This window comes from Haliotis asinina, chromosome 2 (assembly GCF_037392515.1).
Source record: "Haliotis asinina isolate JCU_RB_2024 chromosome 2, JCU_Hal_asi_v2, whole genome shotgun sequence".
Lineage (NCBI taxonomy): Eukaryota > Metazoa > Mollusca > Gastropoda > Lepetellida > Haliotidae > Haliotis > Haliotis asinina.
This window is the reverse complement of record NC_090281.1, coordinates 21015952-21042145: the sequence shown is the minus strand read 5'-3', so window position 1 is coordinate 21042145 and position 26194 is coordinate 21015952. Positions and strand designations below refer to the sequence as shown.

The window sequence follows — 26194 nt, the reverse complement described above, 5'->3', positions numbered from 1 at the left end:
AACAAAGATTTGAGAAATTTCTCATAGAATTTAGTTGTCAACAAAATATATAAATTATATTTGTATGGAAGATGAGATTCTTTAGCTGAAGAAATATTCAGAGAAGCCCTGTAAACACATATCCTGGTCTCCGCCGTTGAATTCAGCATGCACGGGCGGTGTTATCTTGCTCTCAACTCAAGCACATTGTGCCAGAGAAAGAATGATTATTATGGTGCCAGAGAGACTGTCTGGGCACTTGAAAAATACTCCAGCAAGTTTCATTACCATGTACACCACGTAATAACAGGGCAACCACCTAATCTTTGGGTAAATGAGAATCTGATTCAGCGCAAGGCAACCATGTATGAGGCATTGAGTAGAACGTTTTCAAATGATTGTCCTTTGCAACAGCTGTGCTCGCATAATCCATGTTTAATGACGCTACTTTGATACATTACTATGCTTTAAATCGTTTGTCTTTATAATTTCAGGCATGTGTTTATTATGATAAAATGTACAAGTTAAATGAAGTTTCAGAGAAACATGTTGATTTTTTATTTCTTAATCATGAGAAATATTTTGGCTGAAGAAATAAAATGACGCCACAGACGCGAGAGACAAAACAAGGGAGAAAACTCTTGTCGGCTTCTATGTCACATTTCGCCGCTGACACTGGTGTGTACCTGAACGTAAAATCAACGAATTCTGTGTGTGTTGCCCAACACAATGGGCCTCAATGGGCCTCACTTGGCGAGTGAGGGTTCGAGTCCCGCATGAAACTCACCTTGACAAAAAGCACTCGGGTGCGTTGCAAACAACCAATCGCAAACCAATGGCAGAAACAACAGCTCACACCCCAGCATCCCCAGTTTGTTCCACAGGTTGTATGTAGTCATGAACAATAATAAATTCATCACTCGTCATCGAGACTCTCCTAATACGTTCTTTATTAGCGCCAGACGAGCAAACGGTAATCGCTCCGCCATTTTGGAAGAGCGATAGACGCTTCAAACTGTCGCAAGCCCGAAATAAGTGATTCAGTTGCTTACTCTACGCGATGTTCGGCTTGCTTGGAAATCTTTTCTTACTGAGAGCATGTTGTCCCAAATGTAATTTTGTTACATTTTACCACTTTCCAAATGACACTGTATATTCAGGCCACACTACTGTGCAGCTTTGGACAATGCCAGATTCAAGTTGTGATGAAGTTAAATGCCGAATAAGGTTACGAATGGATAAGTGAGGATGGGTTAATGTTCCTTTGAACAGTACTTCCATTATAGTACTGCTTCGGATGCTAGGGGAGTGAGTGAGTGCAGTGTTACGCCACAATCATCAACATTCCAGCTATATGGCAGCAGTCTGTAAACAATCGAGTCTGGACCAGTAATCCAGTCTTCAACAGCATGAACAAACTAGGCTATTGGGATACGATGACGTGTGTCAACCAAGTCAGCGAGCTTGACCACCTGGTCGCGTTAGCCACCTCTTACGACAATCATGGGTTACTGTGGACAGTTAGTATGGTCAGATGTGTCTGATATACGAAAGGTGAAAAGCCGGCTGGTCTGTCGAATCGTTTCAACAGTATGTATCGCCATGACTTCTGGTAACACTGACACACTTACCAAACCACGTTGGGTTCATAATGCAACTCGCAGTCTACGTCGTTTCCAAATTTCAATTCGTTAACAAAGAAAGCTGAAATAACAAATGGGTTTGACTGTTTTGGAAGATATACCTCTCTTCAGAATGATGCTTGATGCCTGGGTTGGTTTTTGGTGAAATGTTTAATGCCGCACTGAACGGTATTCTAACTATATAGCGGTGACCTGAAAAGGCTATTTTCAGTACAGGACAGGGCTATTTCCAGTGCAGGACAGGTGCTCACATAGTGTTTATGATGGAATGAGAATTTAGATCAGAGTACGATCTCTCAGAGATACACTCGAAAAAGGCAGGTATCAGTTTCGTAGTGCGACTTATGGCTACGATGTTCAATGTTGTTTAACGCTGCAGTCCGCAATAATGTTTTAAGGTCAGTCCAATTTTATTTCTTTTTCTTTCTTTTTGTCCTCAGAATGAGTGTGTTCAGTTTTACGTCGCACTCAGTAATATTCCAGCTATATGACGGCAGTCTGTAAATAATCGAGTCTGGACCAGACAATACAGTGTTTCAACATCACGAGCATCGATCTACGCAATAAGAAGACATGTGTCACCCACGTCAGCGAGCCTGACCACCCGATCCCGTTATACTCACCTCTTCCGTCAAGCATGGGTTGCTGAAGACCAATTCTAACGACACTGGTGGAAACCAATAACGGTATGGTGGTATACCAACATTATTACATTCGTTGGAGCATGCTCATTCGTGTATGAGTATCATCATTTCATCATGATTAAGTACATGTTAAAGATCAAGGCCAGAGATTAACCAGCCTTGATTTTTTTCCACCGTTACAAATATCACTGATATCACTGATAGTGGAAAGTAAAACACTGGTAACATTTGTATGTATTGGTTATTGAAAATCAGTTGTCACGAGGTGTTAGCGACAATGACAAATAAATTAATAAGAATAAAGTTTATTTCAACAGCACACATCAGTGACTATGAAACAACAAACATACACAAGTCTAGATGATCTTAAATCACAGAATAACAACATTGCATTGATTTTGTTCGTTCGGGGTTATTTAACGTTTTTATACAGAAAAACAGTATCGTCAGAATTCACATATACGATTTTTATAATACATAATTAATATGCACTTGTATGTACACAAGCAATGTGCAATGCACCGCCTATTCTTCAAACTGTATTAGTATAATTAATTGTATTGGTCTGCAGTGCAGGGAATCACAAAGTATGCTAAAAGACTTAATGGTGAGAAAACACGAAACGGCAACAAATGGCTATTCGACGGTGATTCTTTTCATGCGAAAATCATGAAATTCTTTTTTGGTAGCCAAACCAATTATCCAGAATGTGGCGGGAGACACTGCGCGCTACGTTCATGCTATGCTACTGTTCTTCCTACAATGTCTGAATTACAATATCACAGATTTGTTAGGTTTCCGGACAAACCCATGAATATCTGGTAAACATTCAACAATAGCGTCCAAAATGAAAACATAATTAGCTTAACAATAACAAATCAACCAATCAAAACAATTCTTTGTAATATGTTCTATTATTTCGACGCGATGGCGACATGCCACACTGACAAGAAAACACTCTCAGTTATGGCTAGTGGTTAAGGTGTTTGCTCGTCACGCTGAAGACCCCGGTTCGATTCCCCACATGGACATAATGTGTGAAGCCAATATTGGGTGTCCCCGCCGTGTGAAGCGGCGTGAAACTAAACTCAGTCACTCGATAGCAAAATACGGGTACCTTTACTACACGGGGAAAATATCCATAAAACTTATCTATTTTGACCGTAAGCAACATAACCATCTACATATATACGACCAAAAAGTTTCCCGTTGTGTAGCAGATGGAAGGCGCTGCGTAAATGGTTCGACACATGCGCAAGATTTCTAAATGTTGAACACGAAGGGATAATACCTTTACTTCGAGACGAAGCGTTCGACACATCGGTGTTTATCTACATGTGGAACCATTTTGACACAGTGGAAAGTTTACTGTAAATTAAAACAGATATTGTCAGATATTGAAATGTTTAAGGTTTTGTTTGCTGTTTGCCTTGGCGGTATTCCCGTTTACTGCCGCGGTCTTCAGAATAAACACGATTATCTGTGTCAATAACCGGCGCAACGGCTATAACAATATATTCACCTTGCCTAACATATATATAGTGGTCGGGATGAAACAAAAGGGTTCGCTATATGTACCAGGACAAAAATATAGTTATATTATACTATCGATCAATGCTCTTTCTACCAACAAATGAAGCACAGGCATACGGCATACAAGTCCAGAATAGCGGGCAATGTGACTCACCACGGTCCGTCTTTGTACTACCTCCATTGATAACACATACCAGCGTAACACCCGTGACACAGATGTAATCACAGGTCAAAGTTACAGGCTCCCGGCCAATCAGTGTGAAGTCGGGGGGATTTTCAATGGCGTGACTGTCTATGCAACCCGTAATAGCTTATGTAGGCCATGTAAAGTAGCAATGTTTTTCTTTTCTTTTCATTGAATTAAGTTCAAACGTTTCCCGTACAAAATGTTTGATATATTTCATACGAGTATAAATAATATGCAGAACAGCCTTGTCTGAGTTAATTTACGCAACGAAAATGGTCTGGTGTTTTGGGGATTAACTGCCGTCGTTCAATTAGGAAGTTTGATCACAAAACGTTAACATCTGATGTGTCTCCATATCTTCGGGAATAAACTTGAAAAAGAGTCCAACTTAAATGTGGAAGGACTTGAAATAGACACGATTTGTTCCGCCTTCGACTGTTCCTCGGGCCTCTTTTATGTTGTAGCCGTCTAAAAAGATACTTTATTACTGGGATTATACATCGAATCAATATTAAGTCCTGCAGAGGGAAGGGGGTGAATGTGTGTATATGTGTGTATGTGTGTGTGTGCGTGCGTATGTGTAAACAACAATTGACAATAGCTACATGAACTAAAGAAATTACGACTAGCTGACTCTTTAAAGGTGATGGTAAAGCGTACACACGTCCCCTTTGAAAAAGCCACTTATGTGTCGAATTATCCGACCTTCGGGACAACCGGAGTAAGATAAGACAATGCTGAAGTAAGGTGTATTGCTCAGTTGTCAATAGAAAACAGAGTTGCGGTTACGAGGTAGGCAAGTTACATGTAAATGCCTTACAAGGTGTCCTGTTGTAAACAGCTGACGTCTACGAGTTGTCACATAAGAGATGCCTGGAATAGCGAGACAGCTGATGTCTACATGAGTTGTCACATAAGAGATGCATGGAATAGCGAGACAGCTGGGTCAGCATGATTAGTGACACCCACAGAAGTACGTGTACTAGTAATACGATTTACTCACTGCTATGTGCATTCATTACAACCTGGTGACGGTCATCATTTTGTCAACGACAGAAAATAAGTTAAATATATCGGCGTTGTGAATTTGTTATCTATTTTCTTTGTCGTGTAATGATCGTAAATAAACATTGGTTGCTATTGAATGTCTTGTGTGTGTGTGTGTCATATATTATCCATATTTGGTGGCAAGGCATCACTTAGAAATTTGAAAATGAAAAATGAAAAAAGGTATTCAATTTCACTAGAAAGCGGAAGACAAAGCACACATGTTCACTTGAAATTAAAATATTATCATATTACAGAAAAGTAATAGAAAAATCACACTTCGATGCATGGGCCTATATTCATCAGAACAGAACTACAAGTCATGTAGTGGCTGGAATTAATTGGAAATGACACTGTACCTGACTTTTCAGTACCGAGTGAAATCACTTTATAATTCAGACAGGCACTCACAATCACACACCGGGTTCAAATAACCACGCGGGTGCAATGTATGTGGTCCGATTTCTCATTTACTTCTCTGTGATACTGCTGGGATATTGCTGTAAGTGGCGTGAAACAATACTGACCACTAAATCAATATTTACACACGTACACACAGACAACCAACCACACGAACACACACACACACACACACACACACACACACACACACACACACACACACACACACACACACACACAGCAATCAGCAGCAGTGGCACATTACCATAAAACAATCATATAAAAGTCAAATTTATACTTTCTCCAAAAATATGACATCCTAACTGTGAACTCTGATAAAATGGCGGTAAATCTTGTGAATCTTGTGGCCGTGAACCTATAAAGATCCCTCGGTGGCTACCAAGACAGGCTGTCTTCCTGAAAGGAGAGTCTCGGGCTGTGTTCGGAGTAGAACTGTGAGTACCATCGTCTGTGTTTAGCTATGGTGCTGTCTTCTTTAGATCGAGCAAATATTGGTTTATTCTCGTACCTTTTATTATTCCATATCATGATGTCCCTTTCAACCTGAAACACAATGGAATGCGCACTGAAACACAATGGAATGCGCACTGAAACACAAGAAAACAGTACTTAAACAACGGAAGACGTACGGAAATACAACGGAAGACGCACTGAAACACAATGGAAGACAAACTGAAACACAATGGAATGATCACTGATACACAATCTAACACGTGCTGAAACACAATAGAAGACGTACTGAAACACACTGGAATGCTCACTGATACACAATGGAATACGTACTGAAACACAATAGAAGACGTACAGAAACACAATGGAATGCTCACTGATACACAATGGAATACGTACTGAATCACAATAGAAGACGTACAGAAACACAATGGAATGCTCACTGATACACAATGGAATACGTACTGAAACACAATAGAAGACGAATTGAAACACAATGGAATGCTCACTGATACACAATGGAATACGTACTGAAACACAACAGAAGACATACTGAAACACCAGAAAACACTAAAAGTTGTAAAACATGAATGAAACAAAGAAATATGAAGTGAGACAGATTTACTATGTACGTACATTGACACGTGTACTCAGAAGGGAACAAGTACAAGACTGAAAGACTGAAAGAAAGACTAAACAAACAAACAAAAAACCAACAAAGACTCGCACATCACAAAACATGTGTTTGTTTGTCAGATATCGCGTTAACAAGAGTCGTGGTGACCTTGAAAATAAGTTCAAGGTCACCAGAATCAACTGGTGTTTGCGTAAATCCCCTAATGTAGGCTGTCACCGAATTTGAAGACACTGGATACAATGGTTCATCAGATATCGGGTTAAAAATGATGAAAAATGGTCAAAGAGTCGGGGTGACCTTGAAAATAAAGTCAAGGTCCACAGAATAAAGGGGTGTCAGCGTAATTTCCCAATGTAGGCTGTCACCAAATTTGAAGATATTTGGTTCCACAGACCATCAGATATCGCTTTAACAAGAGTCGTGGGTACCTTGAAAATACGGTCAAGATCACCCAAATCGACTGGTGTCTGCGTAAATTTAGGCTGTCATTTAATTTGAAGACTTTGGATACAACAGTTCATAAGGTATCGCGTTAACACGAAACGGGACGTAGGTACCAACGTATGTACGTATACAGACGCCGTTGAATTCTTAAACGCAAAGAAACTAACTGACCTAACTATAGAACAAGACTTACTCCCATCTACAGAAGGACTGAAAGCACAAACTGACACATAACGAAGCATACACGTGTACAAACTGAAATAATGAAACGTCATGAAACTCGATATATGAAACACAGAGAAATTCATTCTGAAACATAACCGATACGAAAACAACGAAGCAAGTGTGCAAAGTTTAGTGAAGCGTTGCAACTCGATGAAAAAGAAACAGAAACAGAGCGCAACAAGCCCTGCAACACGATCAAATAGGAGTGCGTGAGTAAGTGAGTAGTGTTTACGTCGTTTTCAGAATCGAACCCAGGTCTCCGGCGTGATTAACAAACACTTTAACTACTTGGGGACTCCACCGTCCCTACGACGAAACAAGACTGGAAGGACAATAAAACAAGTGTACCTCACGGCGACAAGTGCAATGTACGTAAAAACAGTATTGTACCAAGATGAACTAAGAGCAGATACAGGATGAAGTACTGAAAGGCTATGAAATACGTACGAAATCAGAATGAAACGCTACTGTAACACGATGCATTGGGAGCTGGACCAGAATAAAACGCATAATGACTCACGATATACTGGGAACTGAAACTGGATGAAACAAGAAATGACACACAATGTATTGGGAGCTGAAACAGAAGTAAACAAGTTCTGACACACAACGTATTCTGAACTGAAAGCAATACTGACACACGACGTATCGGGAACTGAAATAGAATAAAACATGTACTGTATTGATGTATTGGGGACTGCAACAGAATAAAACATGTACTGTATTTGGGGACTGCAACGGAATGAAACACACGGTGCATTATGAACTGAAACAGAATAAAACGCGTAATGACACACAGTGTACTAGGAACTGAAACAGGATGAAACAAGTACTGACACAAAATGTATTGGGAAATGAAAGAGAATAAAACCCCCACACACGATAGAGCAAAATGAAACAACAATGAAACAACGAAATAGGAACAGAATAAAAATTCAACAATTATTGTAGCACGTTGATGCTAGAATGTAAACAAACACTGAATAATTTCAAAAGATACTGACATGGTATGGATCCCAAATCTTTCACTGTATAAAAAGCAATGAAATAATTTAAGGGAGTGCTCTAACTCATTAAAATATGGAGATAATGTTAACACAACTTATTGCAATAATACTCAAAACTCTACCTGAATTGCTTCAGCCATCATGTAGAACTTGGCCGCGAATGTTGGCATGCGACTCTGCACGTAGATATTGTGTATCAGCTTCTGTGTTATGGGTCCTACTGGGAGCAGGTTATGTATGATGACGCCCTTGCCGAATATCCCACAGTCCATACTCAGATAGACAAATGCTGGACCTATCTGAAACATGAGGCAGTGAGGTGTGTATGGTTATATAGAGATCTCTACTATTAGACTCCGCAAATGAACATATTTTACAGACAAAAACTTACAAAAATATATGATAAAGTGGAGCCCTGAGACAGTTTTCATTTTCAGGCTGAAACTCTGGAAATCTAGAATTGCCACATATTCAAGACTTACAAGGGTTTTCATGATATGTTTGTTTCTGGGTCCGTGTGACAAACAAAACTGAGAATCTGCCTTACCATGCAAACGCGTTTGATTTCTCCTGGTATACGAGTATCTATTTATTGCCTGGTCTGTTTCATAGACCCTGAAACACATTATTTTCCCCACTGCCTTGCCCTCAATGCTAAAGCCCTAAATGTAGCAAGTGTAGATTTCCCCAGGTCCTGAACCTCCAAAATCACTGGGGCACCTCTTCAGTTTATATGGGTTTATTTGTTTTAACATCAAAATTATACATATTCAGAGACTAGGCGTTCGTCTATCGCTGTGCTGTAGCTTCTAGTGGAACAACAGACAGAGCAGTGATATACCATTCACGTGATTATGAGATACCCTATTTCTGATAAACATACCATACATGTGATCATGAGATGCCTTATTTCTGATAAACATACCATATATGTAAGATCGTAAGTTACCCTATTTCTGATAAACATACCATATATGTGAGATCCTAAGATAGCCTATTTCTGATACACACATCATACATGGGATTATAAGATACCCTATTTCTGATAAACATACCATACATGTGATCATGAGATGCCTTATTTCTGATAAACATACCATATATGTAAGATCGTAAGTTACCCTATTTCTGATAAACATACCATATATGTGAGATCCTAAGATAGCCTATTTCTGATACACACATCATACATGGGATTATAAGATACCTTATTTCTGATAAACATACCATACATGTGATCATAACATACCCTATTTCTGATAAACATACCATACATGTGATCGTGAGATACACTATTCCCGATAAACATATCATACATATGATCATGAGATTTCTGATATTTCTGATAAACATTCCATACACGTGATCACGAGATACCTTATTTCTGATAAACATACCGTATATGTGACATCATAGATACCATATTTTTTATTAACATACCGCGCATGTGATCGTAAGATACCCTATTTCTGATAAACACATCATACGTGTGTCCATAAGCTACCCTAGAGTAGCACTATTTCTGATAAACATACCGAAGGATGAGCAACAATGTCCTAACTGGACTGGGCCAGATTGACAAAAGCCAGAATATGACTAGAAGATTTTACACGGGTGAAAGTGGAACTATGATCCTTATCAACGCCGTGAAAGTGGTAAGTGCCGACACCGCAAGCATACAACATGCCGCACACTGGGATTTTAAGCATTACTGACAGAACAAAACTCCTCATGCAGTATATCTGATACTACAACATTGCGCAATTCACCGGATCGAGTTTACCATAACACTGAGCACTGGCTAGTCTGCTAATTGTTTAACAAGACAAGATTAACGAGGAACGCGATGAAATAATTACGTTATTTCCTTCAAATTAGCGGAAGTGTAACCGGATCATGAACTGTTTACAACCTGCAGATCTCAGTCAAGATTCATGCAGGGCAATCTAAGGCTGTACTGAATGTAGAGCCTATGAATGCATAATTATTCTATCCTGTCAAGAGGCACGGTAAACTCTGTCAGCGTTGTTCAAAGTTCATTCGACATACTTTTATAGACTTTATACATTGACCTTGCAAATGGTGATACTATGCTTGCGCCACGTCTGACACAGTTCTTGACGAGAAAACGTTACATATGAAGGGAAAATAAGTCAGCATATATTTTTAACCTTAAAAAAACGTAAGTCTATTTTCCGGAGAGACATCACGATTCAGTAATACTCAAAGTTAAACCTCGATGTATCGTGTCTCATTTGAAGTATCGTATCTGGATATACAGCAATGCAAAACGTTTCACAGTGCACAAAACGGTGCATCGATTCACGGCATCGGTTGATTTGTATCGATGCGTATCGATGCGTATCGATGAATCGTCACACTAGTCTCCACCTGAGTAGTCACTTACCTGTTTGGCCTTGACGTCCATGTCCAGCATGGACATATGCATGCCACACAGCCACAGCTTGTGCCCCACGGACATTTGGGCTATGTGCCCCTCAGGCGGCTGAAACGCCTCCCAGCTGGCGTTCCACCGATGCTCCACGAATGTCCACATCTTAGCCCACATGTACCGGAGGTCCGTCCCAGCTCCCATGAAGGGCCCGTGCACTTGCGGCAAGTGGGCTACGTCAGCTCCGTTCTCAGGGATCTCCTGAAAACGACAACAGAGGTTATTCCGACTGATTCTGGTAAAATCAAAGATGTACGTCAGCGAAATCAGGAACATTAAATGGTACCTGCAGATGGCTGTGCATTCTTGAACAAGGGAACCATGTGCAGTTCTGGTAGCGTCAGTCCGGATCTCTCGTGACAGACCAGTGAACATCCCGGTTTAGAAATTGATTTCAGTAACCCATGTTTGTAGTAAAAGGTGACTAACAGAATCGGGTGGACCTGGTTCACACGTCATCGTATCACAAATGTGTAGGTCGGTCTATTGCTGATGATCACTTGATTGTTTGGTCCGGACTCGATTATTTACAGACCGCCGCCATAAACAAACCAACCAATCATGACACATTCACGATACTGGGCCCTTAGTCTCGAAACGTTAAGAGCCCAAAAATTCTTAACTTTGATCGAAGCCAATGTGATATGAATGGGCGTATAAAGGCGTAGGGCTACGAACGTTTCGAGAATAACCATCTGTTGATAGTAATGATCTATGATAATACAACGTTAGGGAGTTTCGAAATTTGTGGTCATAGTCAAGATCTCTGATCTATCTCTGAACCAAGATGTACGAACTTAGGACATAGCAGGGGTGCATCATGACAAAATACAAATGTAAATAATATTTGACAATGGTTACTAGAGAGAACTAGGTAGGATTTTACTAATTTTTAGACAGCAACTTGACCTGCTCAGGATATATCAGCGATCACTTATCACCTGGTCATTAATATTTGAAACTTTCAGATCACGAACTCTGCGAAATAATTGAACAAAAATTAAGAACGTAACTTCAATCCGAACTCAAGTTGACTTCCGGTGATACATCCGAGGTTTTCTCATTCGTGACCATCTCTTGTTATTCCGGTGCAAGCGGAATAGCGAGGGCGTTACGGAAAGGGCTGAGTGGTGACGAATGAGGATTTCCCTGTTACGAGGTTTTCCGAATGCATGTCAACATTTCGATCAGCATATATCAGTTCGTATCGTTTTTTCAGTGTGTTTTTTTTTTATATTGCGCAGCCCTACGGCTGGGTACACTAAGAGGGATAATGGATATCGTTGAAAATATACGGAGGTTGCCCCACTTGGTCGTGGGATGATACTTCAGATCTCCAATTACGTGCATAAGTAAGTGACAGACCAGAGGTCTCATGACGTACGAAAAACCCTGCATCAGTTCACCCAGCTGTAAAATGGGTACCCGTAAGGATGTGCTTTCAATGTATCAGTTCACCCAGCTGTAAAATGGGTACCCGTAAGGATGTGCTTTCAATGTCAATCTTTGGTCTTAACAGGCAGCATGGTTGTATGGTTCCCAAAGAGTTGAAAAAGTATCGCAAAGTACGATAATGTCCTATGACCGGAGATAGTAATGTATGTAGCGCCTAAGAGGGCAATGTGCGTGGATATGAACGCCATATACGCGGACTATTAGTATCATAAATGTGTTAGGGATATTTCCTGGACTCACGACATTGGCAGTCCTAATCCAGATAAGTAAGTCGCGGCTCTGGAAGTAATACTCTTTTCTCGTATAATGGACGGGTTTCGTGCCTCTGGTGTTCTATTTTCAGTCAAGACAAATGGCTTTCGCGATGACGTCAAAATGCTCACAGTAAAGTGGTAGTTAGAGCAAAACACTATGGCTAGCTCCAGTACAAAGTTTAACTGTGAAGGTCACGATACGTTTAGTAATGATCAGAGTGGCTAGGTCTAGCTCATAGTGTTGATTAGTGTAAGTAGGTTCATCCCGATGTCAATGACAATACAGACTAACGCTTAGTCTCTCAATACATATAAGTTTGATGGTAACGAATAAAGACATTTAAACTGTAAAGGAGCCAAAGTGAGCTGGTCTGCCATACAGCCCCTGAAGCAAGTACGCCCAAGAAAACCCACGAAAGTCTGAAAAAACGTGGCAAGTATAGATTTCCTAAGTCTCCTGTATTGTATTTTAATTTCAAAACTTTCATTTTCTATAAAATATGTTCATTTGTGAGACTAGCTGTTAAGCTGTTAATCTAGCTTTAGCATTGAAGGGATGGCTAGGCATTGGTGAAATAATGTGACATACTAGTCATGGCATTGTGGTAATGGGGGCTAGTATTAAAAAAAACATATACCACATGTGATTAAGAAGAAAGGGTACGTCGGTATGTCGTTCCCAAGTTTACCTGTATCTGGGCGTTGACTATGTGCTCCGTCCGACCCCGATACGTCCATTCCCCCTTGGTGATCTCCTCTATTTCAGGGGGAAACCAGTAGGGTTCATCCCCCTCGGCGTGGTACCAAACATACACCCAGCCATTCAGCTCCCTCACCTTCCACGACTTTACCCTCGCTATGTCTGGAACTGCGGATACACATACAGCTGACTCAATATCAAAGAAGAGGCAAAGATGACATCCTTTTACAATTATAAAAAGTTTGGATACCCTGAAATTATAGAGTGTGATATTCTCAGAAAACAACTGAGGGAAATAGTTAAGTTTACGTTTAGTCCAGATATATAGTTATCTCGTAGGGTGAGTGAGTGAATGAGTGAGTAAGCAAGCGAATGCGCAGCATTTAAGAATATTCCAGCAATATCACGGCGGAGAACACCAGAAGTGAATCTGACACATTATACACACCTGGGGAATCGAACAGAATCTTCAGCGTGACGAACGAACGCTTTGACCACTCCGCCCTGGGAGATTCAGAATATGATGAAAATCTGGACTTGCATTACTGACAGTGGAGCGAAGGAAAAAGACCACATATAATGCTTTAATATAACACTGATTAGGGCATTGGTGCGAGGGAAGCCAGACACATCAGCCTCACCTTTCTCTGCGGCAGGGATGTTGGTACACTTGCCATCCTCTCCTCTGAACCTCCAGGCGTGGAAAGGGCACTCGATACAGTTGCCCACCACCTTGCCCCCTACGGCCAAGTTGGCGCCGAGGTGAGGGCAGTAGGCGTTGACAACGTGAGCCTTGCCCTCCTCGTCCCTGAACACGGCCAGGTGTACACCTAAAACACAAACGGCAAGTCAGCCAGGAGGCGTTACTCATATCGGGTCCAAATTATCCTTATTCCTTTTGTTAACTCAAAATTTACACGATCTGCTCAATGTGTGAAGTAATAATTTACATGCACGTGCAGTTTAGCAAAACAACTCCAGGACGATAATTCAGAATTTAAAGTTTTGGATATTTTTAACAATGACATCTTTAAGCTATTAGACTCAAGGGCAAGTGTGGCAGATAATCTAAATCTACATCTTTCGCAAGGGAGCAGTTATTATTTTATAAATATTTTATTCTTGCAAATATCACTCACTTTTAACGTTAAACGTTTCTTAAAAAACAATTTAATTATTGTATATCAGTGTCAATTTTACCAAGTCCCATTTTAAAAATGTCAGAAAATACATAACCTTAACGTTTCCTTTACAAATTATCATGAATATAGTTGTGAGGTTTTGTTTTTCATCAAGGTTGGTGATAATGCACTAAGTTTATGTTGATAAATAATTTATTAGAAACTGAGAACTCATGATGATACATTCATCGTCTTCCCTTACAATCCCTTGACAGTTACACGACAAATGATGAGTTACGATATTGAATTTGGACTTGATGCTCAAGGCCAATATGAAATGTATCCACGAGCATTAATCGTACAATAGCCCACTATAAAAATGAGTACGAAGAATACAGGGATTAAAATGGTAATTGTAACACATTTTACTATGAGTTCAACAAGAACAAAACTGAAATTGAATCATAGACACACATTACTGCATCAACGATGCTGCAGAGTTTGGTCACCATGACTAACCCAGAAATCGCAGCTTTTAGACAATGATTGTTCCGACTGTATGAGTGAGTGAGTGAGTTTAGTTTTACGCCGCACTCAGCAATATTCCATGGCGGCGGTCTGCCATTAATGGAGTCTGAACCAGACAATCCAGTGACCAACAACATCAGCATCGATCTGCGCGAATGAGAACCGATGACGTGTCAACCAAATCAGCGAGCCTGACCACCCGATCCCGTTAGTCACCTCTTACGACAAGCATAGTCGCCTTTTATGGCAAGCATGGGTTGCTGCAGGCTTAATCTACCCCGGGACCTTCACGGGTCCCGATTGTATGAACCACCACAGGTGGCTATACCAGTGTTATGTGTACCAATCCCTCGGACTTATAATTTCGCTGCTATTCCCTATACAATGCCATTGTTAGCGTTAACGCAGAAACCGGCGTTTTTCGCGCAAAAAATAATTCAAACACGCACAAAATATTTTCCTTGTGTATTTTGAAAGCATACACTCTGGTCTACTTAATGCTAAACAGTACCTTAAAACAGAAACATGTACAAAAGCAATAAAATTTGAAATGATTCAAGCGCAAAATATTTGGACAACATATTTATAATTTTTTCTGCACGCACTCGTACAAAACCTACCGAGAAAACTGACTGTATGCCTCAATCGTTCACTTTGAACATGATACTGTCCAGCTCAAACGTAGTCCGTAAGAGATTCAATGGGGTTTATATCGGGGCTCCTTGCGGGCCATGGTAATGCTTCGACGGAATTGCTCCCTACCAAGGGCGATTGCGGCACGAGACGGCCTAGTGTTGTCATCTATGAATATGTAACGACTGGCAAAGTGGACAACAGGTAGAAGAAAGCGTCGTTCGTGAGACAAATCAACCCAACGCCATTTCTTCAAGTTGCAGTTCTTGCTGTTTGCCCGACGACAGGCTATTCTGCCTGTTCCTGTCTGTGAGGAAGGGAGAGAGAGAGAGAGAGAGGGGGGGGGGGGGGGGGGATGATGGTAATGATGGATTGCCTGAGAAACTTCCAGTTCCCATTGGAGTTCTGACGTCTTGCCAGTTCATCAAGATCAAGGTCGTTCTGGGTTCCTCAGTCTCCTAGAACGACGTTTTACTTCACATGTGGTCATGTGTTTCCTCGTACGCCACAAGATTGTTCGTAAGTGGACTAACAGCCAATGTTACAATAGGCCATCCCTGCATCATGCAAACCAGTGGTAAATGTGTTCCCTTATGGACGACACTTCAACACGCATCAATGTCTTGTCAGGAGGTGGTCTCTTGTGGCTGCAGATAGGTATGAAACAACATGTGCAAGCGGAAACAGTCCCCACTTAAATGCACTCTAGACATTTACCAGAACATATGGGTAATTATCCACGTCCGTAAGTGCACATTTATCTTTTCTGGAGCAGAACTTTAAAACCATTCAATATTTCTTCACCAAACTTGGCAGTTAGATAGATCTGGTGGTGTATTGGTGCTTTTTGGTAGTTTGGGTATTCTTAATAAAGACTAGTATTTTTCGCGTTTCCATGGCAACAAGTGTGACTTAGACTGAAATTGGAAGTAATGCGGGGGTATTGATGACTGTATCTTCTTCTTGTTATTATTTGGATAAAATGTCCCTGTAATGCATTGGTGGTCTTTCCAAAGCTAAAACAGTAGCGAGCAAATGTAAAGTAGAATCTACTGTCTGCAAACACCAGTGGAGATGCGAGTCAGGAATCCGTGCGTGCCGTAAGATGCGACCAATGGAATCGGGTAGTCATTCTCGTTGACATTCTTCAAGCACTCCACAGCAATGCACATCCACAAACAGTGAATACAGCGTGTTTCTGTATGTTGAGTGTACCTTTCCACTGTGGACTTGCCGTGAGTGTATGTGTGAAGGCTCGTATACCTAACTCGAGGGCGTGTTCGAGGCTGATGTCAAACTTCGGGTTAGACAACATCATCGGATGGTCAAGCTCGCTGACATATTCCACCATATCAGACGATCACGTGATCGACAGCATGAGCATCGATCTGTGCTAATGGGATACGATTACATGACGTGTGTCAACCACGTCAGTGAGCCTGACTACCCGCCTCTTACGACATGCATGGGGTACTGAAGATCAGTTCTAACGGGTACTTCACGGGTGGATGTAAGTGAACATTAAACACTCTAAAGACGTTTACTCTTTTTCAAATAAGACAACACGTAAGTGAAAGTTCGACTCACCAGAATGACGTTATTGCATCAACAAATTTACGAAACTGTCACGTTGCGATCAGGGTAGGTATCGCACAAAATGACATCATAAAAAAACACTTGTTTTCCGTTGTCCTTCCTAGTAACCGCATGATATTTACCTTATGTAGTTGGATCAAATGAGGCTTTATTTAAAAAAAGAGTAATTAATTAAGGGGCGCTAATAAAGAAAATTCTATATTCACTCTCTTTGCAAAACCAGTTTCATGAAATTCCTGTATAGTTCTCTTACCGGCCTTCTCTTTATATAGAGTCTCTTCATATAAGTCACAAACACTCCCTCTCTCTGTATTAAATATTTATTCTTCCGAATTTTGACCAGTCAAATTCATTCTTGTTTGTGAAGGAAATTGATTTAAGTCCTTCCTTCTTTTTATTTTGGTATTGAATTATTTCCTCTTTTTCCCAACAAGGAAAGATAACTGCCACATGGCTTGTTTGACACCGCTGGAAAAGTCAGCTTGACAGGCATCGTGTTTGTCAGATCCGAGGCGTGCCCCGCTGTCGGTGTACAACGACCCTTGAACTACTTAGAGGTCGGTATACATGCAGTGTTAGGAGTACATGTATTTTAACCGTGTGTGGTATTTCACGCCGGATACACTACCAGCTTACTCGCCGTTTCTATATGAGGATTACATAACGTTACTTCCGCCCCTCGCGCATAGCGACCGCCGAGATGAATTTTGAAATACGTTTGCTTGAACTTAAATGGAACGAGTATTAAAGCAATTTGTATAATGTAAACAGACGCAAGTTTGAAAATATTACCGTTGTTGACCCAGTTTGCAGGGTGGACGTGACTGATCGCACAATCGGGTTGCGTCGTGGGCAAATCCTGAATTCCGCCTTTCAAAATCAAATAAAGACCCACTCCGTAATCAAGGACGGGACGGGACACAGCTTATGTGTCCGAGAATAATGTGTCCATCCTTAAACTTCCACAAGTCCCTGACGTAAAAAATAATTAAGTGATAATGTCTTAAAAAATAATAAATACGCACTGGGGTCCGTACTGTCTGCTTACTTGGAATTAATTGCCTCTTCGAAGGATAGAATTTCTATACATCCTGAATATAATTAATTTTCATAGTAACAAATTAAAGCATTTAAACTGAAAAGGAGTCCCAGTGAGATGGTAGATTCGGTGAAAATCTAGACTAGCTTCATTCTGGGCTTTAGCACTGCAGAGAGGGCTGGGCAATAGGGAGAAGTGTGAGACAGACCAGGGCTCAGCATTGAGTACAGCTTTGAAGCAAAGCTAAGCCGTCCTATATGAGAACAATACCTGTACTGATACTCATAGCTCACGTCAGCTGATACATGTCACGTGTGTTTGACTGTGGGACATACCCGCATCCTATGTATACCTACAGGTACGCTTGAAGGACATGCGTGTCTCACGTTGCTTTGTAGGTGTGTCACGTAACTCTGTACGTGTTTTGCATCGTACGTGTCCACTATTGCAATTCACGTGTCTCACAATGAAGGGTTCATGTCTCAGAAAGCACTACATGTGCGTCGCTCATTGTATTATACGTGTCTCGCTGAACTATACGTGTCTCACTTGAGGTGCGCATAGCGAAGTGTGAGGCACTTACAAAGCAGAGATAGACACGTATAGCGCACTGATAGACACGTATTGAGAAAATGAGACGAGCAGTGTAGCCTCACGTTGCACTGTACGTGTCTCGCCCTGTACTGTACGTGTCTCACATTGCACTGTATCTATCTCTAATACTGCACTACGAATATGTGTCTCACACTGCACTATTTGTATCTAACATTGCACTATAAGTACCTCACACTGCACTATATGTGTCTCACCCTGCACTATAAGTATCTCAGACTGCACTATACGTGTCGCCCTGTACTCTATGTATCTACCACTGCACCATACGTGTCACTGCACCATATGCCTCTAATACTGCACTATTATACGTGTACCTGACTGCACCTAACGTGTCTCGCCCTGTACTATATGTGTCTCACACTACACTATAATTATCTCAGACTGCACAATACGTGTCTCGCCCTGTACTATATGTGTCTCACACTACACTATAATTATCTCAGACTGCACCTAACGTGTCTCGCCCTGTACTATATGTGTCTCACACTACACTATAATTATCTCAGACTGCACCTAACGTGTCTCGCCCTGTACTATATGTGTCTCACACTACACTATAATTATCTCAGACTGCACCTAACGTGTCTCGCCCTGTACTATATGTGTCTCACACTACACTATAATTATCTCAGACTGCACCTAACGTGTCTCGCCCTGTACTATATGTGTCTCACACTACACAATATCTTATGTTGCTTCACTTCAGAGTCGAAACATACGCTCATTCTGAGAAAACTATTTGCGTATGTAATGCAGCATTTTGCAAAGAGGCTATGCATATTTAATCAGTCTTCATACTTCAAGGCGATGACACGGGCATTCAGACATATGAAAAGTTTATCCCTCTCTACACGACATACCTCAGAATTTATTCAATAAATGCTTTAAAATGTGCACACTTATCCACCAGAAGGTGCGTCATCATTTAAGAGACTTGTTTCTTTTGACAGGAGAATATGGTATTGCCGAAAGATTCCACCGCCCTCGTTTCGTTGCTTAACATTTAATTGAAAGCAAACCGCCATCCCAGATATTTAGACTTCTGGGGTTCATTCCAAATGGAACAAGTGCGTTTGTCAACATTTTTCTCCTTCGCTATTCATTTGTGTTTGGGAGGTCAGGTCAAAAGGTGAAGTGTCAGAGTATTTACAGACTGGCATGAGAGACATTTGGGGAGCAATTTTCTTACAAACCGTGTGTTTTCGTTTGTTTAAAGTCCCACCATTACCAAATTCTCTGCCGCCATAGATCTGCATGCCAGTCTCTGGACCCACATGCACGTGCACTGTTGATGTTCGATGGTGTGAAGAGCGACGAGGAAGTTAAATACGCCTTGGCTGCGTCGTAACTTGGCACGTTTTCAGTCGCATAGTTATAAAACAACAGTATGACTTCCGAAAATAATAATATTACCCCCACCCTCAATATTATTGACGGGTAGCCCGGACACCCGGGACGGGTGGGTAATGAATTGGACCCAGGTCCCAGTCTCAGTACCCGGACCCGTTATGGCCATGTGAGTAATAGATTAAATTTTGTAATGTGCTATTATTTCATGACTAAAAGGTTGTATATTGTCTTTGAAGACATAATTGTACGGTCATCTGTTTTGAACACAATACAGGATTAAGGTATTGAAAGACTCGAAATTGTAGCCTCTGAGCTGATGAATATATTGTCTGTTTTTACAAATCTGAAGTCATGGATTAACATGGCGGGTATCCGAATAGGGCAGGGTAACTGGTGGCGGGTTACCAGGGTATAAAACTGGGACCCGGGGGACACATGATTTCACCGCAGATGATATCCAAATTCTTGAATCATTCCGAGTAAAGTCAATAAACGTGATTGTAAACATAAGTCGAGATATGCAAAGGACATGTTTATTGCGAGATAGTGTAAGAACAGGATTAATTTGCTTAACTGAATTTGGATTTGTTGATTCTCTGTTTTCAATGACCGACCACGACGAAACGATGAACGAACGTGAATAGTTCTGCACATCTACGGAACATACCATTCTAATGACCATTTTAGGACCTCGGCTTATCTATGAGATCAGCTTACCTACGGTAATATAGATTTATGTTGGGTGGTGCGCACGTTTAACACGGGCAGAATTTGTGAATGAGAGAAAGTGGAGTTTTTGAATGACTGAATATGCGTGAGAGTGAGAGAGTTTGGGTGAGGGGGTTTGTGAGTGATTAGGTGGTTAAGGGGATAAGTTTATCTTGGCCGGGGAGTGAATGAGGGATATGACGCCAGTTCGTGCAGTGTTTGAGCTCCATCACCTTGTACCGAGGATGGGATTCGACTCATCTCTCTGAGTGGCTATTTAAACCGCTGTGACATACTTGCTGCACTATCGACTGCGGTCACAGTATTCACTCAAACATCCACCGTAAAACATCCGTTGTTTTGACGTAATTGGGTCAAGATTGCTTTAACCCGACATGTCATCGTATCCCAATTGCATAGATCGATGTTCATGCTGCTGATCACTGGACAGATCTGGTCCAAACCATATTATTTACAGATGGCCGCCATATTACTGGAATATTGCGGATTGCGGCATATTTACAGGGTAGCCTAGTGGTTCAAGCGTCCGCTCGTCACGCAGAAGACCCCCGTTGGATTCCCCACATGGGTACACTGTGTGAGCTATTTCTGGTGTTTCTGTGTTGCTGAAATAATGCCAATTCAAGCGTATAACTAAACTCACACAAAACACCAATCTCGTTGGAGCTCCTTTTTCAGTTTAAATATAGATGCTTGTTTCTCTCCAAGTGTAACAGTTTTAAAGCCTAAGTGTCAGTCTACATTATTGATCTGATATTCACTTCAGCCACGTTTGTTAATGGATTTTCTATCTAGGCTAAATCGATGGACACACTAATACGCGGAACAGATATTTCCACCGCCATTAGGCCTCGTCCAGTGTACTTCAGGTATGTGTGAACGTGTTAGGATACGGGACTTCGAGCTGGGTGGCGTAGCTAATAAAATACCTTTCTGCAATACATGGCGGTTACTAACTGAATGAGATGACTTTAGCATTATTTCAGCTACACCTGAAGAGCGCAAATTGACTGGACGGTTATATTTAGCATCGCATCTTTCAGTCACACTAAAAGAGAATTTTTTGTGAGGCTGGATCTCCGGTCTTAAATGGGAAAGAAAACATAACGCATTAAAATACCCATGGGCATTCAGGTGTTGACTATGCTTGTTACGTTTGTTTGTTCTTGAAGGCGCACTAAGCAACATCTCAACTTTAGTGCGGCAGCCTTAAATAATCGAGTTCAGACCTGACAATCCAGTGATCGACAACATAAGCATCGATCTAAGCAAACGAGATACGATGACGACAAAGTTGGCGAGTCTGACCATCCTATGACTTCGGTTGCCTCTAAAGAAAAACACAGCCAGCAGGGGATCTATTTCAACTAAAGCTTGTCTCTGATTATAAAATGTAATTTGGATGGAAACATAGATTCTTTAGCAAAAAAATAAGCCCAAACGAGATAGTAAATTTAGAACCAGCAGGGAATTTAGACATTCTTCATTTTGGGGTTTTGCGTCGTGGAAATGACTAGGCCGAAGAGCACCAATTGTTGTCCAAGAATGTGAGACTGACCCCCGTATTACAGGGGATGCAGGGCCTTGCTAATATAACACGTCTGTTATTCCTTACGTCTCATGGCTGTAGATGCTACGTCAATCTACGTGCAATCTCAGTTACCAATCTAAACTACCAATAATGAAATAGTTTTCCGTATACAACTCATAACAAATCTAAGTATTTCAAAAAGGCAATAATTAAATGAGAACTGATATTGTTAAAAATCATAATTTGTTATCTGGGCGTTGATTATGGATAACATAACAATATTGTTTTACGCAGTAATTCCTCTTTCAGTTAAAAATGTCTATTACACGAACATGAACATGGCGGCTATTGTCAGTTTAACGCTGTACCGTCCCTTGAGTTCTTGTAATTCGTCATCGATTACTGCCCAAGGTAGTCCTAATTGCAACCCAGGTAACAGATGTAAATTACTTTGTATTCAACAGTAACTGTACTATGTATGCAACTACATCGACCTCCTCCGACCACCACCCACCAACACCCTCTCTCTGACCATCTATCTCCGCCATCACACACCCAACTACATCGACCTCCTCCGACCACCACCAACCAACACCCCCCTCTCTGCCCATCTACCTCCGCCATCACACACTCCGCCATCACACACTCGCGCGCGCGCGCGCGCACACACACACACACACACTTCCTTCGCATCTCTCACTCATTCACATCACCACCACTATTCTCACAGACTGTCTATGTGTTTGTTCGATATCATTCTGATAACAGCTTTGGATAATTTCGCCCATGCATCTTCCACACCTGTGCGTGTTAGATACTACAGTGTGATGAACAGTTGACAAGTAACATCAACACACATGGTATATATCACAAACATGCTTACTTCAAAAAGTCGAGTGACTGAATGACGACGGTCAGCGTGACATTATCAGTATAACGTGTCGTAAAAGCGTCATTTTGAACTATATCAAGACTATACTGCGGTTACTCCCAAAGATATTGCTTAGACTGACGCTTTGTCTCTGAATATACAAAATTTATAAATATACCCATTTGAATTTAAAAGAAGCCCCAGTCAGAATTGAAATTCGCGACATGTGGAAAGCTAGACTTGCTTCATTTGCAGCTTTAGCATTGCAGAAGGGATAGACTGTTGGGAAAATAATGCAGTCCAGGGACTGCGAGAAAGGTTACTGCGCTGTGCGGAGTTCGGTCAACAGCCCATTTGTTGAGTATTTATGTTGCATCAGTGGAACCTACATTTGCAAGCCGCTCTTATTATGTGTATATTGTGTTTATTGTCCAACGCCGCACTCAGCAATTTCCCAGCTATATGGCGGCGGTCTGTAAACCAATCTTGTCTGGACCAGACATTCCCGTGATTGACGCCATGCGCATCGTTATAAGCAAATGGGATGTAATCATATATATGCCAACCAAGTCACTGACCAGTGAGTGAATGACGTCAACTTTACGTAGCAATATTCCAGCAATATTCCAGCAATACTCCAGCAATATCACGGCGGGGGACACCAGAAATGGGATTCACACATTGTACCCATGTGGGGAACCGAACCCGGATCTTCAGCGTGACGCGCTAACTCTTTAACCAACTGGCCACCCATTGCCCCACCAAGTAGTGAATGGGTACCTCTTAGGAATGGGTACCCCTATACAAAGGTACCCCTATACAGAAGCTTAACTGTTCATCTTCAAGCGCACATGGGTGGACTACATCCTCTTTGCAGAAAATAAATTATGTAGCACACACCTAGTACATATACTGCCTGGCCATTAATTTGTAGTATGGAATTTTGCACATCACAGACGTACACAAGCGCGCGCGCACGCACACACACCGACCTAGCTACCTACCTACCTACATAGATAGCACCAGTCTCCAGCTCAGCTGCTATTATTATTCTTCATCCTGATAAGTATCATTAAGGTTACGTCAACTGATATGACCATGGTAGCAACAAACATACTCTGGACGAATGAGGGACTTGAATGCCTAGATCACTGGATCCTGGCAAACCCATTGGAGGCAACCCCGCGTTGCGAATATCGGTGTCGTAGATTAGGATGACAGGATCATCCTTTTCACTCTAAATGTTGTGACCAAGTCCACCCGTATAAATAAAGTCTTGTTACCCGACGTCAGCTGGAAGACCCATCAAACACGTGTATGTCCGGGTTAAGAAGGATAACTCTCATTCATGATAATATCCCCGCAGATCTATCTGAACTCTCTCGTCAGTAACTGGTTTGATTACCTGAATTTTTGCACGCAATCCTACACCGTTATCTCTTGTCATGACTCAGGTAAATGTATGTGTTGCTGATAAGCGAAGGTTAATTAGATCTACATACCTAGAGCGTTCACCTCTTTCACCTGTCCCTTTGCAAGATCAAACGATTCCATCAGGCCGAACCAGCCGTTTGGGTAGACAGGGGGTATATTCCCCACGGCCCGGCGTCTCCGAACCATGTTGGCAATATCTCGTTTCCCCATGGAGGGATCATGGGCGTATCCGACATCCTCCAGACGACGTACCCGATTGAGGGGTATAAAAAATAGCTGATAGCCATAGTATAGTAGCAGGGCAATTGCAGTAGCACATACTGCAGTAATTACAGGCCATTCTACAACAAACGCACATAGTTCAACAGCTAATCCGTTTCCATGAAATAGTGAAGTAGTGGTCTCAATCCACAGAGCCTTGGCCTCTGTCAAGGACTTGGGAAACCCCGTCTCCTTTCCTGATACGAAGTTTGTCAATGTACATAGAAAACACACTGCTGCGGAGTATATACACCGAGTCGCCATCCTACTAGTGCACTGTTACCTGCCCTGTGATGGGTTCCCATGGACGCCAGGCCTCCCCTGTGCTCGACCACACATCCGCCGCTTTGACACACACACACAGATCGATCGGCCCGTTTAACTTCAGGCTACAGGCTGGTATCTGGGCCCCTGTGTCGAGATACGAGGTGAACGTTGTGCAATGTTCGCATAATACTGTTGTGAATCCCTCTCCACGAGCCGGAATTGCGAAAGCGTTGCGTGACCTGTATTCTCCTTACAGTGAAAATGAAAGATTCGCTTCGTCAACAAAGCAGACACTCAACATCGACGAACTTTTAGTACTCGCTGTGCGTTATGGACACGTTATGACGATCCATACTCTTGTGCCTTGTGTTGGCAATGTAAATATTAGAAACCGACACAATGGAGTACACAAACATTTGTTGCACATACTACAATATTGATACACGGAAATGCAATTTGAGCGACACGGATAAACGTTTGAATGACTTATTTCACTAATATATTTGAACGTTCAACCAGTAACTTCGAGTAAGGCTCTTTATGTTTAAATTAGTGGCCTGTGTTTTACAATAACGACACACTATTCGCTGTAACATACGGACCAGTATTCGAGCAGTGGAAGATCATATTTGAAGGAATTCATTATCAAGGGCACGGGTCCTAATTCATACTGTTATTAGCACTTGGGTGTATCAGGTAGTAGTTTAAGCGTTCGAGATTGCTCGTCACACCGAAGTCCCGGGTTCCATTTACAACATGGATATAATGTGTGAATCCCATTTCTGGTTTCCCCTGCCGTGATATTCATCGATGGCTAGCTCACTAACTGTTACCTTAAACAATTCTTTCTGAGCAACTTCGGCTGTGTACATGGATAAAATCCATACACAATTTTTGTCAAGAAATGACGCGGGTCCCAGATAAATTTGAGGTGGAATTTGTTTAAAACAATAAATTAATTTCTTATTGACAATCAGAGACTAAAATAAAAATTACTATTCATTTCCGTGTATGTTTCATTGTTCACCATTCTCAGGTTTCGAGGAGCTTTTCTCAAAAGATACGTTTAAATGTCAGTATGGAATCATGCATAGAGCTGGTAGTATTTGACTTTAATGACAAAGATGTAAGTTATATAA

At 41.4% G+C, this 26194-nt stretch overlaps 1 protein-coding gene across 1 annotated transcript; it reads right to left on the bottom strand.

Moving 5' to 3' along the window:
- Positions 1-2555: 2555 nt before the first annotated feature.
- LOC137273383 (cholesterol 7-desaturase nvd-like) lies at positions 2556-25545 on the bottom strand. The gene is made up of 6 exons (XM_067806012.1): positions 24596-25545; positions 13722-13910; positions 13070-13248; positions 10627-10872; positions 8342-8518; positions 2556-5999 (listed from the first exon to the last, which is right to left on the bottom strand). The coding sequence occupies exons 1-6, from the start codon at positions 25050-25052 to the stop codon at positions 5832-5834; spliced, it is 1416 nt and encodes a 471-aa protein (XP_067662113.1). The 5' UTR covers positions 25053-25545; the 3' UTR covers positions 2556-5831.
- Positions 25546-26194: the final 649 nt, after the last annotated feature.

What these genes read in the sequence shown, in the direction of transcription:
- LOC137273383 (XM_067806012.1), bottom strand. Translation starts at nt 25,052, where the DNA reads ATGGCGACTCGGTGTATATACTCCGCAGCAGTGTGTTTTCTATGTACA. An exon ending in TAGTCAACGCCCAGATACAG is followed by an intron (nt 10,873 to 13,069) that starts GTAAACTTGGGA and finishes TGTCGTTTTCAG; the next exon opens with GAGATCCCTGAGAACGGAGC. An exon ending in TGGACGTCAAGGCCAAACAG is followed by an intron (nt 8,519 to 10,626) that starts GTAAGTGACTAC and finishes CTCATGTTTCAG; the next exon opens with ATAGGTCCAGCATTTGTCTA.